Raw genomic sequence first — 16,376 nt, forward strand, 5'->3', positions numbered from 1 at the left:
TATGAAAATGAGAGCACATTTTTTTGTTGTTGTACAACAACCATAACCGTCACTTTGTTGTTACTTTTTGCCGCCTGTTCAACTTGCCTTATCGATATTAGTAGAAGAGCGAAGCAGCAAAATAAAACTTCGAGCATTGTTAGAGTTCATTTGGAGAGATATTCAATCTAAATTATATAATGGAGAACAACTACATCCAAATGAACCACAATGCTTGAGATAAATTTGATATTTTCAATACTCTTATTACACACAAACACACAGTTACTAAGAATCCGTCACAACTTGATTACTCGCTTTGTAAAAACCTCGTCTAAACTACTACAAACATACACACATAGACAGACACACAGACAGACACACACACACATCACTCGCCCCTAAGTGTAAGCCTAGAAGGTAATGCCTGTTTTAAGCATAATTGTAATTATGTATTTAGTTGTATTTTTTGTGTAAATTAGTGCTTAAACCAATTCTAAGTAGGCTAAACATACAATAATTATTTTTGATTTGGCCTTTGTCATAATCACACACACACACACCCACATACAGACACACACATACACATTTTTGCATAAACGAGGACAAAAAAAGAAAAGGCTTACTCATGCTTAAGTCGAAATTATATAGAAATTGTATTTAAAAACTGCATACATTAAGCATGACAAATTTATAGTGAATATAAATAAAGTAAATATGAAAAATTCCAAAAAAAATCTATATAAATATGGTCATTAATTTGTAATATTTTTATTTTTATTTGCAACCGCTTAAAGTCTCATCACATCCTCAAACCATTTCAAGCCCCAATTCAATCCCCAAATTATTTCCTGAAGAATTTGATTATGGACGAGTACTCGTACTCGTACTCGTATTCCACAACCCAAACTGAAATTATTTATCTTATGAATACGATGACTTCAAAGCTACTGAACTCTACAATGAATACATATTCCTAACAACTGATTGTATAAAATCTGTGGAAAAAATATACATACTTATACTATAAAGTGAATCAAACTGATGCAAGCCAAGTATGTTGAATATACCTAAGGAAATGTTAGCTAGGCACTATCCTACCATGCGATTTGAAGCAAGCCTATAATTATGAAATTTATATACATACTATATATGCAAACTCAAACAAAATTTACACAAATTCAATAAAAAAAAAATAAACATTTACATGAAATGTAAAATGGCAATGGTCCACCTTTATTTCAGATTCACCTGCGAGTTGCCAAGTGAGATTTTGAATGTCTTCGAGGTCCCTAACTAGGTTTATTTTAGACTATAGGGTTTACTCAGGTATTGAATAAGTGCAGCTTAAAAAGGCATTGCAATCAGGTCTAACCATTATGCTAGTTTGCATTTACTGGATTTGTTATCAGAGATTATACATTTCTTGAAGGAGAATCCATTTCACTTGTTCGGAAAAGCAAACATGAAATTGGAGAGGGCACACTCTTGTTCACCATCAACTCGTTTTAAATCAGAGGAATGAGAACTTTAAGACCAGCACATATCGTGGGTTCTTTCAACTCTCTTGAAAGGTATGGTACATATATCTGTACCGATTCTGAGACGACGAAATAGATTCTGAAGCTCTTGAATTCCAGGTATGATACAAAATATGTGTTGTGTCATCTGCTGCGCTGGGACCGACTTATTAAAAGATATCTCGCGTTTTGGTAAATAAATTTATTATCATGTAAGTAATTCTATGAAAATATGGAATTATTCGTGATTGTCTTACATAATTAAATGGATTTTACTTTTATAGCTGCTTACAACAAAATGTTGTAGAAACTTTAATAAATTATTTGGGGCAATAGAAATTCTGTTTACTACATAATGCGAGATCACATATTAGACGATTTTTTTTATTTGGCCTAATTTCGAAACTATTCTATCCAAGTCAGCCATAATCGAAGCCTTAAATTCCAAATTCGATAGGACTGTGAAGCTATATTTATACTGTTCTATGTATAATAATACAGATCCATAATTTGTTTTGTTTAGAGACTTATTATCAATTAAATAAAGGTACAAATATTCAAATCACCACATAATTTCGAGACAGCCTTTGAATAGATGATGTCGCCTAAAAGCATGCTACAAATTTTATAATAGTCACAATTCAGCTAACAGCCACCTGTTGCTCATGATTTTGAATGTGGAAGCAAGTAGGCGTGAGTGTGTGTGCAAAGCCAAGAATCCGAGTATTTAGTAACAGCTTAAGCGCTGCCCCACACTTGCCCCCCCCCAAAGTGCTACAGCAAGACAATTAAAAGCGACAAAAACGCATTAAAGTGGCATTAGAATGCAACGGGAGAAGGAGCCGACGGTGCGAGCAGTATTGGATTTAATTCGCTCTCTGTGGCATTTCAAACAACGGCGATACGTTGAGGCATGCTCGGGGGCCATTGTCTATAACTAAGCACACAAGCTTGCGCAAGGAAACTACTATTCCAGCTCCGATGTCACTGGAAGGCGGTAGAGCCGCCCCTAAAGCGTTGCCAGAGCTTGAGGCCTGGGTGCCGCCTACCATCATCAACAGGCGGTTGAAGCTTTGTCCTTTTGTAGTCCTGCACGCGCAAGCGCCAAACTGACATACTAACACAAATGCAATCCGAGCCATCGGACAAGCGCAGTGCGTAGGTGGCGGTTACTGTGGTTGTTATTGTCGACGTCGTTATTGCACGAAAGTGAAAGCTGCGCCTTTCAAACTGTTGCGTCGCGCAACATCATGTTCGGAATTCGGACCAAAATCAATAGATGTAAAGTCTATCGCAATTCAAACAGCTGTCAGCCTTCGTCGAAAAAGCCAGCCAGCCTGTTCGCTTTAGAGATTGAAAAGAGAGACACATTAGTGAATTTATTCTTCAAGCAAGATTGTCAGCAAGATGGTGAGAAATAAACATTTATATTTATTGTAATATTTTGGAAACAAAAGCCATTTCTACAAATGACTTTGTCTTCATTTTGTTTAAAATGTACACAAAAATCTATAGTTATTTTATTATTTGCTTAGTTTGCTGAGTGCCTTAGAGTCCAGGAAAACAAAATATGCAAATGTTATTCACCTAAAATAAAGTTTTCTATATAATATATATAAAATAGGAAATGTTATATATGTTATGTATGATAAGAACTATAAAATGTGGTATTTTATTTAATTTTTTTGTTTTTTTGAAAATTCAAAATTAAAATATTAATTTTCTACCATATTTTGAAATACTCGTAACTTGTTGTAATAACTTGCCACACCTGTAATAACCTTTACTGCCACTACTGTGCCTGTCACACAAGTTGACTATTGACATTTAAACTTCAAACACTGTGCTCTTTTTTATGGGAAAAGCATGCGAAGGAGCTTTAAAAGCTTTCCCTTAATGGCGAGTGTGCCTAACCTACAGCACACGCACACTGAGAACAGAGAACCGTAAGCGAAATGCGTAGGAATTTGTAGGCAATAAACTGCTGCCTTTGTACATGGATACACACATATATACAAGATATACATACACATACATATGGCTGCCTACATATGTTCGTCGAAACTCCGAAGAACGACAGCGCCAAAGCAACCGCGCTTGAACAAATTTCAGTAGGACAGCAGTCCTTCGGCTGACGGTCCACGCGAGCGACAAAGATTGAGCAGCAAAAGTTAGAAAAGTGGAAGCAAAAATAAGTTAACCAAAAACGAAGCAGTGAAAAAATGTAATAACTTTTGTCACATTGTGGGTCTGCTTCAGTGTATGTGCGTGCATGTATAGCACTATAAATAAATAGCATTTAAACAATTGAAATGGCATCAGCTTATCTGCAGGCAAAGAAAAATATGGCGACATTGTGAAGCTTTCGGATGCGCTCGTTTTTGCTCCCTTTTGGGCGAAAGCGAAATGAAAATTTGACAGTGAACTTCATTAAATGTTTGTTCGTATGTGTTTGTATGTGTGTGAATGAAAGTCCAAAAATCAGCAGGACTCTTGATTTATGGCTGGAAAACAAAAACAAAGCAACAGTACTGGGCTTGATTGCACAAACAGAAGCACAAGGAGATATAATTTAAGTGCCAGCCCAAAAGTATGCTATAACAAAATAGAATTGGATGTGCCTAAATTAAGCATATGGTGCGCTTTTTCAACGAACGTGAAACAACAACGAGCATTTTAATTAAAGAAGTTGTGTGTGGTTGTGTGGGTGGGGGCGTATTGGCTTAAGTGTCGTGACATAAATGGGCATAAGAACAATAACAGCATCAGCAACAACACGTAACGTTCAATTTATAGAAACAACAAGTAAACTTGACTTGTTACGCGCACTCAAACGCTAGCTAAATACAGACATGAGGCGCCTATCTATTGCGTCGTTAGAAGTTGCCTCTCACAGTGAGTAGGTGTGTGTGTGTGTTTGTTCGTATGTGTGTGTGTGTGTTTGTGAGTGTTTGTTCCTGCGTGGGCGTGTGGCAACTTTTCACCTACATATGTATATTGAGAAGTACATGAAAAAAGGAACAAGTTGTGGGCAATAAACGTTGCACCACGTGAAAGCTAAAGCCATAAACATAAACGGTTAGCCGAGGGGGAAGGGGCCGCGTAAGATAGCACGGCAATTAGACGTCAGGCTCAGCGCCAACGTCATCAGGTAGAGGGAGAGCGCATCTGCGCCTGCCTTAGCCTCAGCTACCACATGCACACGCACACACACAGGCAGACTTTTACAATGAAATTACCGGTGCGCTCTCTGAAGCTTCAACTTATGACGCTTGCTCTCTACCTCTCTCTTTCGCAGAGGCAGCGACCGCAATGGCGACTGTGACTGCGGCAGCAAAAAGTTTCGGCTTCTTTTTGCTGTCGTCAGTCGGTGACGTTGTTTGCGTCAAAAAGAAGTTGTTGCTTGTGGCGGTCCGAAAAACAAATATATCATTTAGAAAATTCACAAAATACATTAACTTCGAAGACTTTTATACAAAACTCCTCTTACGCTCTTGCTATTTCAGCTAACGCCATTTAAGCACGTATACAATAAACGCCCACATCAAAACTTTAACAAAAAGGATAAATAATTTGCATGTTGTCGTTCGCTTGCGTAGAAAATGGAATAAAAAAATACATGAGCCACGGTATAAATGTCAAACTGAGGTAAGTGAGCCAATTTGCATATGAATTAACATGAACCTGCTCATAACTTAAGTATACATAGGAATATACATATCTACATATATATAAGAGTATGTGTGTATGTATATATGTACATACTTCAGCCATGTAATCCATTTAAAATTTATAGCATGGTAAGCGTTGTGACCTTTGCCTTCTTCATATAGTATATAGATTCAGATGTGGGGGCAACAGGTGCGATTTTGCCGAGCCATTTTCCCGTTGGCGGTTGAAAGCGTCGCTTGAAAGTAGGCAATAGAAATGGTTCGCGGCCTTTTGAACAATCAATCGATGGTAATTAAAGGCTCGTGGGCTGCGTAAATAATTCGCGGGAAATATTTAATTCAACGCACATCATACTATATAGTATAGTACGTCGGTCGACAAGTGTGAGGAAAAAAGTGATTTATTGCTCGGATCAGTTCCAGCCGGCCTGCATATGTGGCAGGAACGTGAGGCGCGTAGTCAGGTGGCAGGACATGTGACTTCATTATATTTTAAGCACACATGATGCTACGAATCCCAACGACGCTCCGTCATCAATATGTGTATGCTTGCGACAGCCCCAGGGCTCGGCCAAATTTTGCGTGGGCGCATTTTCAATTCGTTTGATTGAACGTTGTTGACATTGTTGTTGAAAGTATCTGTTTGTACGTGGCTATAAGTCATCCATGTCGGGATATAGGCAAGCGATAAATTTAGCAAGGCAGCAGATATAAATGTCATACAAAATTTTGCGGGATTAACTCTTGGGTAAACAGACGGAAGTTGACATAACAAAGGGCCGGAGCCGAACAAAGGTTGTGGGGAGAGGGGCCCATAAATTTAAGCGCAAATAAACATTGTGGCGTAAACAAGTGGATTCATAAAAAAAAATCATAAAGTGTGGCATAAAATTGTATCTCTTAGAAGGTTTACGAAAACAATACATATTGCTAATGCAGTAGGAAGCTAAGCTAAAATTTAATAGGTCCACCATCTATGAAAATAAATAGTATAACTTTTTTACAATTTAAATATTTTTCTTTAAATTAAACTCTTCAAATTGTAATATATATTTTGGAATAAATAAGATTCATTGCCATTTAATTGTTTTGTGCTACAGAGAAGTAAGCAGAATATCTGATCGGGAAATCTTCAACCTTTTCCTTATCAGCAAACAATGTTACCGATATCTGAATCACACCCTTTTATTGATTTCAGAGACATTTCCACTGTAGGGAGGAGATATATTGTTAATATGATTTCTCTATATCAACGTGTTCTTTATCCTGTAAGCGATGTAGGTTGGATATCATTCGACCTCAAAATAGCTTACAAATTTGAAATAAATCTGGCAATTTCGAAAATCTGATATCTGATTGGTAATCATACCCTGAGTCTAAAGAGACTAAGAGGCAAAAAACTTCTTAGTTCTTAGTACCGAAAAATGGGTTAGAAAATTGTGACAGTTAGTCTTATAAGAAGAATAAGACTCTTTTAAATAATTTGATTCAATTGAAAATGTTTCAACAACCTTTCTTTAACATTTTACGCTTGCAATGGAACTATTGTCGTGAAAAACTTTGAATCCGGGATAAAAATATATATTCTTGGATATTTTCAGGCACAGTATAAAGAATATGATATTTCGATAAAATGTTTGGAAAGTAACATCCCCCTTTCCCCACTACAGCTTTTTAGATAAAATAAACTGGTTGTAATCATTAATGACAGTTATACGAAACCATTATTTTAAACATCACATTATAGTTAGTTTGTATTTTATGATACAAAATTCGTATACGGAATTAAAATGAAGAGTTTTTATTACAAACAAATTTTGTCTGAAGCACTCGATTTATGTTATATAGATATTTTAATAAACTAAAATGTGATATTACTGATTGGTCATATGATCATGGCCCCCCACATGCCCATGGCTGTCCTCGATGTTCGTAAGGATATGTCTATATCAGGTCTGCCTGCTTCTGCGTGATATGTACATAGGTGTAACGTTTAGATCTTCGAGGATACCTTTTAAACCTATGGGTACAGCGGGTAAATCACAACAACAACAGCTGCTGTCTGGGCGTGGGCAGAGATTATCTTGCAAGCATTCCATTAGAGTTACGCTATTGATATGAATCTTGGCAGCTAAAAATTGCAATGGCAATAATTACTCGAAGTTTCAAGATCTTGTAGCACTGATAAGAGAAATCTTGAACTTGGTAGTAGGATGAGGGGACGGGGGGAGGGGTGATGCAGATCCAGCATTTCAAATTTGGTTTCCCTAACTCCTTCACTTTTTTTATACAGACAGACGAATGGACGGGAAGGCGTACATTTTCGTATATGTACATTCATTGTGTTGATTGCTACGCCTCCTTTAGGTTGTTACAAAAATAACATAGTTTAATAATAGCCTTCGGAAGGAAACATTTGTTAGATTAAAGAAAAAAATCTTTGCATATTTGATGTCTTTTAGAGTGCCACATAAGTTCGATTCGTTGAGCTAATAACTGTCTTAATTGTCTTATTTATACAAACTTACATATAATTACGATTTAATTAGATACGAGCCATACTCCTTGCTCTTCACGTATACCCGGTGCTCTAAAACTAAGGCGGCAAGCTTTAGTTGTGCAAACTGGTAATGCTGGCTACAAATGTTTGAGAGTTCGATCTAACTTTGCCAGATATAGGCACGGGTGTGTAGAAATATTATCTTTCTTTCTATTTTATAAAAGTTCTCTCAATCAACAAAAGTATACTAGTATTTAAAAAACACTAAAAAAAAAAACTGCAATCTCTCCGAGATTAAAAATCGAAACTAACTGTAATAAGTGTTGCGTGTCCTTCTACCGGCTATAACCAAAATTTCATTTAAATTGCTGTCTGATTACACTCAAATCATAACAAGTTATGCATTGTTCCCATAATTTGTTGCCTGTCAGCAAAAGTATTTCAAAACGTTGCCATTGTTTGCTGAAATTCAAATGAAGAATGGACTAATGTCCAATACTGTGAATTGTTGCCTGTTCTAGTCAATAATTTACAGTACTTCCCGCTCACCACCTTACAGCCCGATATCCTGCCAACGGCGGCAACGTTAAGCCAATTACAAACACCCATATCGCCCATCTATTATGATTATTAATGGGGACTGAGGTGCAGCCACTGCGACCAATTAATTTAAACTGAACAAATATTAATCATTTTCCACGCGCATCGCGCTCTTACATACGTGCGCACGTTTCAATATCCTTTTTCACATACTAATATACACAGACACTCAACCACATAAACACACAAGGAGAACGTACACAATGCTCCAAGACCACAGACAATATAGAATGGCGTCATTGTGGAAATGTCTCTATCACGAAACCTCGACGGCGACAATCCATTTACCTAATGAGATTGCAAGCATGGCGACATTGAAAACATTAGGGTAACCCATCTTTCGGGGACTGGGGACTGGCAGGCACTGTAGTGCATCGTCCCAGCCAAATAATAAAAAGTAAAGCCAGTTCATTCATAAAGCACATGTGGGAAAATGCGGCGTCAGGCGGCAGCCGAAAAGTAACAACAAGTCAAAAAATCAATAAGCCGCTCAACCCTCATAGCTCACGCACCCATACACCCGTACACCCAAGCACCCGAACACCCAAACATACACTCAGGCCAATATGCTATAAATAGCAGCTAAGTAGGCAGATATCAAGTTATAAACTAACCAGCAACCTACATTAGTAAAGTACAAGGGAAGAGAGATTTAAAGTTGTGCGAGACGTTAACAACCAGGGACGGAAGAATATGAGAAATGCGATGTGGGTTTCCTTATATGAATGCAGGTATTTGGTGTACCAGAGAGCATCTTAGGAAAGCGTTCAGCTTCTGTTACTCCTAGAAGGGGCGTGGTCGACCCAACAGGAAGGATCTCCGAAAGTAGGAGAGTAGAACTTGGTATTCATATTCTCCCAAATACGGAGCACTATAAGTTTATCTCAACCCCCCAGCAGTTAGTTTTTGTATATACTTGTACTTATGTAAAAAGTTTGGCAGTCATAATTCCAAAATTTCGCTTAAGTTTCCTTTCAATGAGTGAAGTTTTTCATAACACTTTCCTGAGCCTAATTACCAAGTGTGCCAAATGTTACCATAATAGCTCTATCGTTGAGGTAGAAATATGTTTAAGATAGTTTAACAACGAGGGACCGCAGAAATGCAAGTAGCTGATTAAAGATGAAAACTTCTTTAATAATCCGCTTAATCCTCAAGGTTATAGCATTTAACAATGTGGCCGAACTGGTTACAGAAACCCCAACTTGAAGAAAAGAAACTACATTTTATACGGTTCATTTAAGCAAAAGATAATATATTCCTCAAACTAGAAATTATGTTATCTTGTTCATCATAAAATAAAAGCAGCTGTGCTCATGGCGCTAATAATTTCATATTCAACCAAGTTATACAAGTAATCTTCTAGGAACTATTCACATTCTGAACTCAAGAGCTGCCAAGCTTCAAATAAAAAATAATATATGGCCTCTGTACTTGGGTTGGCTGCGCTTATATGTAGAAACAATACTTTAATAGTTAATTTAAAAATATAAACAGTCTAACAGTAATGCAACATATGAGACACCGTCTTATTCTCCATACTTGGAATATATTTATGTAAAAACCTTATTGTTTCAAAAAAGTTTTATAAAATCGGCTGCTTTTTCTGTAAACACAAATTATAACGTCGAAGTGGAATTTTATAGCACCTTTTTCAAAGCTATACTTCAAAAAAAGGTATAGAGCAAATAAATAATGTTTTTGGCAATATTACATCTGTGTTTTCGGGGCACTTGATCAGCAGATATTATGTACTATATGATGTGAAACGGAACAGATATACTTGTACGTAGATTAATTGTTGGTTATTTCAATTGAATTCCTTTGAGTGTTTGGATCCCTGCTCGGGGCCTGCTTGGCTCGCAACTTTCGCCGAAAAGAGGAGAGGAAATAATGGAAAATTGGCACCACATGCCACACGGAAAACATTTCGACGAATTCGGCATTAAAAGTAAAAGAAATTGTAGGCGCAAAGAGGCAACTACAAAGTTGAAGACAGCGTGCAGACGCAGCTGAATGATGGTGATGATGGTGCAGAATGTTGGGTGATGAGGACTACTGGTAGGGGGCTGGCTGTTTGGACAAGGACACGGACTGGCAATGCCTGCGCTGATGCTATTTTTGGAAACAAACTGTGGGGCGCTGCAGGGTGCGGGGTGCAGGGAACAGGGAGGTGAGTAGGTTGGCACATTCGCGAACCCTCCACAAACACACGCAGACAGCTGTGGTTGCCTCCTCGGCGTGCGTGTTCTTTTTTGTGTAGGCGTTGGAGCGCTGGGCGTCAAAGCTGCGCCACGGTGAAGAGCTTTGCGTAGGCGTCGCTGCCGACGCAACAGGAGCAGCAACGCACCTGAAGCAGCGGCGCCAAAAAGCTTTTGTCGCTTAGCTTTCACGAAGCGCACTTCCCCTCCACTGTGACTTTCCCGGCTGGAAGCGTGTGCTGGAAACACATCGGCATGCTTCGGGTGTCGCCAGTCGTCGGCCGTCGGGCATCGGCTGTTGCCGTGCACTACCTGATGCTCGAGTCGAGTCGAGTCGAATCGAGTTCTCGACTCAGCACATCATTCAGTTCAACCTGGTGAGCGCAGAAGACTGAACGTGAAGGAAAAGTGTTGAGCGGTTAAATAAGAAAAGTGCCAACCTACAACAAGTAGGCAAAAGTCCCAACTAGTGTTCGACGACAACTCTTCAGCGACAGAGTCTGCGAATCTGCGAGTCTGGCCAGCCAACTCATCCAATCATCCTGTGTTGCCAAGGCCTGCTGCTGGCGCTCCTGCTGATAAGCAGCGCATTTTAAGCCTAACATATGGCAGAAGGCATCGATGCCAACATGCAGGGCGACCCCCATCAGACGCTTCAGCATTTCCTCTGGTGAGTAGCGCTGTCTATTGTTTCGTGTGCTGCTGGCCAACAAAGTTTTGGCCAAGTTTATGCATAATTTTTAGTTGCTTTGCATTTGAAAACTAAATTACTTATGCTAAGCACCACGCTACTGGCATTCAAAACAAAATAATTTAAATAGTTTCGGCGTTGGCGGCCATTTTGTGCATAATTTGAAGCACTTTTCATAGCTTTGCATGACTTGCCAGAGGCAGACCTATTTCTAAACTAAACTACCAACATGCAGGGCTGTTGATCACTAGAGTGGCAAAAAGTTGTCACATTTTTGAACAAACCATCGGCACACTGTAATAAAAGTTCGAAAGTATGCCAATTTGGTAACCAAATTCCTAATAAATCAGCTACAATATATACTTGTATGTACATTATCATGGCCCGACAAAAATTGAGAAAACCACAAACCATTATACTCTAACAATCACACACACATTTGCATGCACACATATGCATTTTTAGGTGAATCATTTATTTTATTCTCTCCTTTTTTCGATAAGTACATATATGCCATATTTTATGACACGTAAATACGAGTATAATGCAGATGTTCGTGTACATGAAAAGCGCTCTGGTGAAATAAATACATAAAGCATGCATAAAAATCTATAATGCTGTATCAAAGGCAAAACGAAAACCCCTTAACTCCAAAAGGCGTTCATTGTGGCCATTAATATCAATTTCCTGTTATCGTAAAAATCATATCACAAAACGCGCAGATAGCAACAGCCATCATAAAAATCCTCAAACACACCCACAACTCACAGGCATACAAGTATACTTGTGTACATGTACACGTATTTGTATTTTCTAACAATTACGAGAGAAGGTGTACGAATGGGAGAAAGCGTGGGGGGGGGGGGGGCGAATGGGTTGCAAATGAGAAAAACCAGAGCACCTCAAACGAAATCAAATATTTGCTGTCTGCTGTTGTTAACAATTGCTGCGCAATTTGTTTTTCGGCGAGCGTCGAAAGTTGATTTCCAATTGATATGCAATTTTCTCTGCTCTCCCTGCCCGTTTCGTATTTTCCCCACACTCTTACACACACACACAGACAAATACACAAACAACACTATTTGATTTGACGTTGAACCTAGTTGCACAAAAATCTTTCACAGCCTTTTTCATTATCTAGCACATTTCTTGCATGCCTTGCAATCCTTCCTGCTGCATTAATTTTGAAAGCCTTCAAATGAAATTGAATAAAATATATTTTGCAAAAATGCCAGCGGAAATGCTTATGACGGCAACGGCTAATTTGCGACAGTCACAGGATTCTGCTTTTTGGAAGCCATAGTTGTAGCTGCCATCCTTGCAACAACAGCAACATAAGCCGTTTTTGCGGCACTCTTTCTCTCTCCCTATCCACAAAATACTTGCAACATTTTCTGTGCGCAATTTCCATGCAGTTTGCTTTTAAAATTGAAATTGTTCGTTAGGTAGCTTATAATTGCAAGGAAGTGGAAAATGTGAACAACACCGAGCAGCAGGGGGCGGAAGTTGGCTGGGCAGGGCTGGGGTAATTGTTGCAAATTGCCGTACAGCGTTGGCAATTAACTTGAATTTGAGCATTTCCCAAGGAAAAGGCCACTTAAGATGACCAGCAAAGGTTCCAAGTTGTATAAGTTGTACATTGGGGGACAGTGGGCGGTTGATGTGGTCTTATTGGTAGCTGTACTATTTACAAAATTAAGTAGTTGAATTCCTGCTATTATATTCTTTATATTTTATTTATAAAACCCTTGAAGCAATGAAAGCTGAGCTACATTTCAATTTTAATTATATTATAAATTATATTAGAACAACAATGCAAAGCAAGGGCTGAGCGGATTCAACTCCTTAATCCTCTGAATGCACTCCCCAAAAAATCATACACTAATTTATATTATTAAATATTTTTATATTTATTGTAATTTATAAAAATCAATTTTAGTAATTAATTGAATTCAATTATTACACATTCTTTTGTGTACTGTTTCAATTGCGGAAATTTACAGGACGGTCTCCTTCGCTTTTTACTCATTTATATCCATTTATATCTTTTTGGGTGCTTTCTGTTGGATCCATTTGCTGTTCTTGGCTCAGAAAGCTCTACGATATTGTGGACATGTTATCTAATCCTAATACTCTTTTCATACTCTGCATCCACAATGAGGCATGACAGACCCCACAAATGATATACATGCATTATTGATCAGCAGCTCAGTCTTAGTCTGTATTAAGGCAATTATCGTGTAAAGTAAAAGAGCTAGAATAACAAAACTGGTGACCAGGCTCTCGTAAGTCCGAGAAAGAGGTTACATTTTCTCTTATTTCGAATGTATCCCTCTTCTCTGTTTGCGTTTTCACGGTTGTGGTTGCTGAAAATATCATTTGAACCAATCACAACTTTGGGGCACAACATTGTTTTACATAATTACTTAACCCATATTTACATTTAAATAAAGTATGTATGACCCAACAATTAATTACGATTTCCATTATCATGGGAGCTAACTTTTCATGTCTGCGGTGATTGTGTTTAAAGAAATGTACTTTTAAAATGATTTTAAATTTCTCTGTTTTCATTTCCATGCTCTGCAGTAAGCGTCAAGTGTTGAATTGGTCCCCCAAGAAGATAAATCTGTTGCCAACAGTTGGAGCTGTTTCCAAAACCCACGCTGGCATTTTCATCTAATTGCTTTTCATTTGAAATGAAAATCCCTTTTCACGCTGTACTGCCTAATGGGGAGTTATGACATGCTTTGAAAACAGTCAGATACCAGCAATTTGTTATCCTTGCCCCATGCGGAGTGGCCCCTAAACAAAATTAAATCACCTGCTCAAAATCAGCCCACAATTCAATACCCCCACCCACCCAGGCAAGCAGAAGTCTAACTTAAGGCGTTGTTTGTGCCACTTGCCACTTGCCACTTGTGCGTGCTCAATATTCACAATAAAAGCGTACAATACGAGCGACCCCCGAAGAGCTCTAAAGTGCTAACCAACGCCAAAAACACCAACATCAACACCTGCCCAGCATCATTCCCTTGCCACCACCCACAAAGGCGAATACGAGAGACTCCCACACGCATCAAATCAAATGGCAAAAACTTGGCAGCACTTCAAGCCAAAGTGCCCCTCCAAGTGGCACAAAAAGCAGCATTCGACGTTTAACCCGTGCGGCATCCGAAAGATACGGTTTACGTTCAGGTTGAAGCAAAGCAGAACGGAAGTCATGGCAGCTGCATCATGATTATTTGTATATATACTTGTATATATATGTGTATATATGTATATACAATGAATGATATATACACTTTTAAATGATAAACTTGGAGCAGAGTGATGGATCTGCGGCAATTGTGGCTCCAGGCATTTAAGTAAGCAGTTGGCAGTGGACAGAAGGCAGAAGGCAGTGAAGCGTGTAAGCCAAACGGACTTTCGAAATTCGAGCCAAATGCTGCAGGTTTGGGCCAAGCACACGCTTTTCATGCTCAAGCAAACAAAAACAGACGGTAGCCAACTGGCAAAAAGACAGCAAAGAGGCAAATCTTTTTTAGATTTTGGTCAAGAAATGCGCAGCGAAATGTAAAATTCAAAACACAAAGCACAACTTGAAAGCAGAGTGTTAGACGCTCCTTTGTCCCACTGAGCCAAATTCAAGCCCAAAAGCGTGTTGGATGTGGATTTAGGTGTGGGTTGCCAAATATTGTAAACCAAAACCAGCAACCACAAATACTAAGTATACCACAGATGGCCCAAGTACAGTTGTGCCATTCTATGAGGAACTCCAATTTTTTGCAGAGGACACAATGTTGTTAAATCCACGATGTCCCTTTCGCTTTATATGCAAAACAAAATTTAAATTTGTTCCCTTTTTTTAGAGAAGAATAAAAACTGACTCGACAGTTTTGCCTATTATCTCTTTCAAGCAATTGAAATCGTAAATGGATACATATTTTGATAAGCTTCTATTTTTCAGCTCGTACTTATAATTTGTCTACATTTGTTTTCGCAGAAAAAGAAAGAATTGGAAGCAAGTTTTTTAGAGTAAAAGCAGTAATAAATTCTATCTCTACGATAAGGCATCAAACAATTTTGTTAAATTTCTGTATTTATAATACAAACACTTTTAAAAATTTTCGTCAAGCACTTATCACAAAAATGCATTTCTTGTTTTACTTTATTTTCTACCCAAAAAGTAAAAGGGTATACTAGTTGTTTGGGAAGGCAGATCCCACAAAAAATAAAGGTTTATTTTTGATGAGTCGATATAGCCATGTCCGACCGTCTGCATTTAAGGAATCATCTCGAAAGTAGACCAATCTTCGTCTCACACTCCCTTAAGCCATAAGCAGGAGAAATTTGCGTTTTTTTGGGTCTCTCTTCAGCAAATTTTCCATAACTTCCTCAGTTCATGAAATTTGTATATCTAATTTGGAATTTACATGTTGCTGCCCTTTTGGCTCAACTTTGAAATCTAATTCAACTATACATAGTATTAATTATTTTATTTAATAAACAATTTTTATACCCTGTACCCGTAGGGTAAAAAGGGTATATTAGGTTTGTGCAAAGTATGTAACATAAAGAAGGAAGCATCTCCTACCCCATAAAGTATATATATTCTTGATCAGTATGACGAGAGAAATCGATCTAGACATGTCCGTCCGTCTGTCCGTCCGTCTGTCCGTCTGGATGAACGCGAGGATCTCAGAAACTATAAAAGCTAGAATAACCAAAGTTGGCATCCAGATTCTCCTAGGTCCGAGTAAGGACGAGTTTATTTATTTTTTTTTATTTTCTCCCTCTTCCCCCGCTGCAGAATTTCGTCAATAGCGTCCACATTTCAAATGCTACCTAAACCAAACTTTGCACACACAATTTATATATAATTGTCTACTGTTGTTCAAAATTTTATTCAATTCGGTCAATTCTAAGAAAAGTTATTAGCGAAACAAATTCTCGCCAGTACAACCCCCCCAAACTGCAGCAACAAGTTCGCTCTTCTTCTTCCTCTTTTTGCTGCTGCTATGGGCGCATATAACTCAGTGACGGAAGCTTACCTGGGTACAGGGTATTACACTGTCGGGCTTGCTCGACTGTAGCGTTCTCTCTTGTTAAATTTGTTTGAGTGTATTGAAGATTTGTAATGAGTTCCTCATAGCAAAAGAAATCAAACACATGTAGTAATCATTACTATTTTTTCCACTAACTATGCTATAG

General features: G+C 38.3%; 1 protein-coding gene across 2 annotated transcripts in view; it reads left to right on the forward strand.

The window, feature by feature from the left end:
- The first annotated feature begins 3,603 nt into the window (after positions 1-3,603).
- LOC115630720 overlaps positions 3,604-16,376 on the forward strand; it is a 48,568-nt gene continuing 35,795 nt past the window's right edge. The window contains exons 1-2 of one of the 2 annotated variants that reach the window (XM_030527374.1): positions 3,604-3,723; positions 5,006-5,147. Coding sequence is in view for 1 of the 2 variants with exons in the window: in XM_030527373.1 (XP_030383233.1) it covers positions 11,093-11,141 (49 nt within the window). In the remaining variant the exon portion in view is untranslated. Of the gene's footprint in view, positions 3,724-5,005; positions 5,148-10,858; positions 11,142-16,376 lie in introns of those variants that run through there. The other variant, XM_030527373.1, reaches the window with a different exon arrangement.

The sequence above is a fragment of the Scaptodrosophila lebanonensis genome, unplaced genomic scaffold, assembly GCF_003285725.1.
Source record: "Scaptodrosophila lebanonensis strain 11010-0011.00,11010-0021.00 unplaced genomic scaffold, SlebRS2 tig00001410-arrow-pilon, whole genome shotgun sequence".
Lineage (NCBI taxonomy): Eukaryota > Metazoa > Arthropoda > Insecta > Diptera > Drosophilidae > Scaptodrosophila > Scaptodrosophila lebanonensis.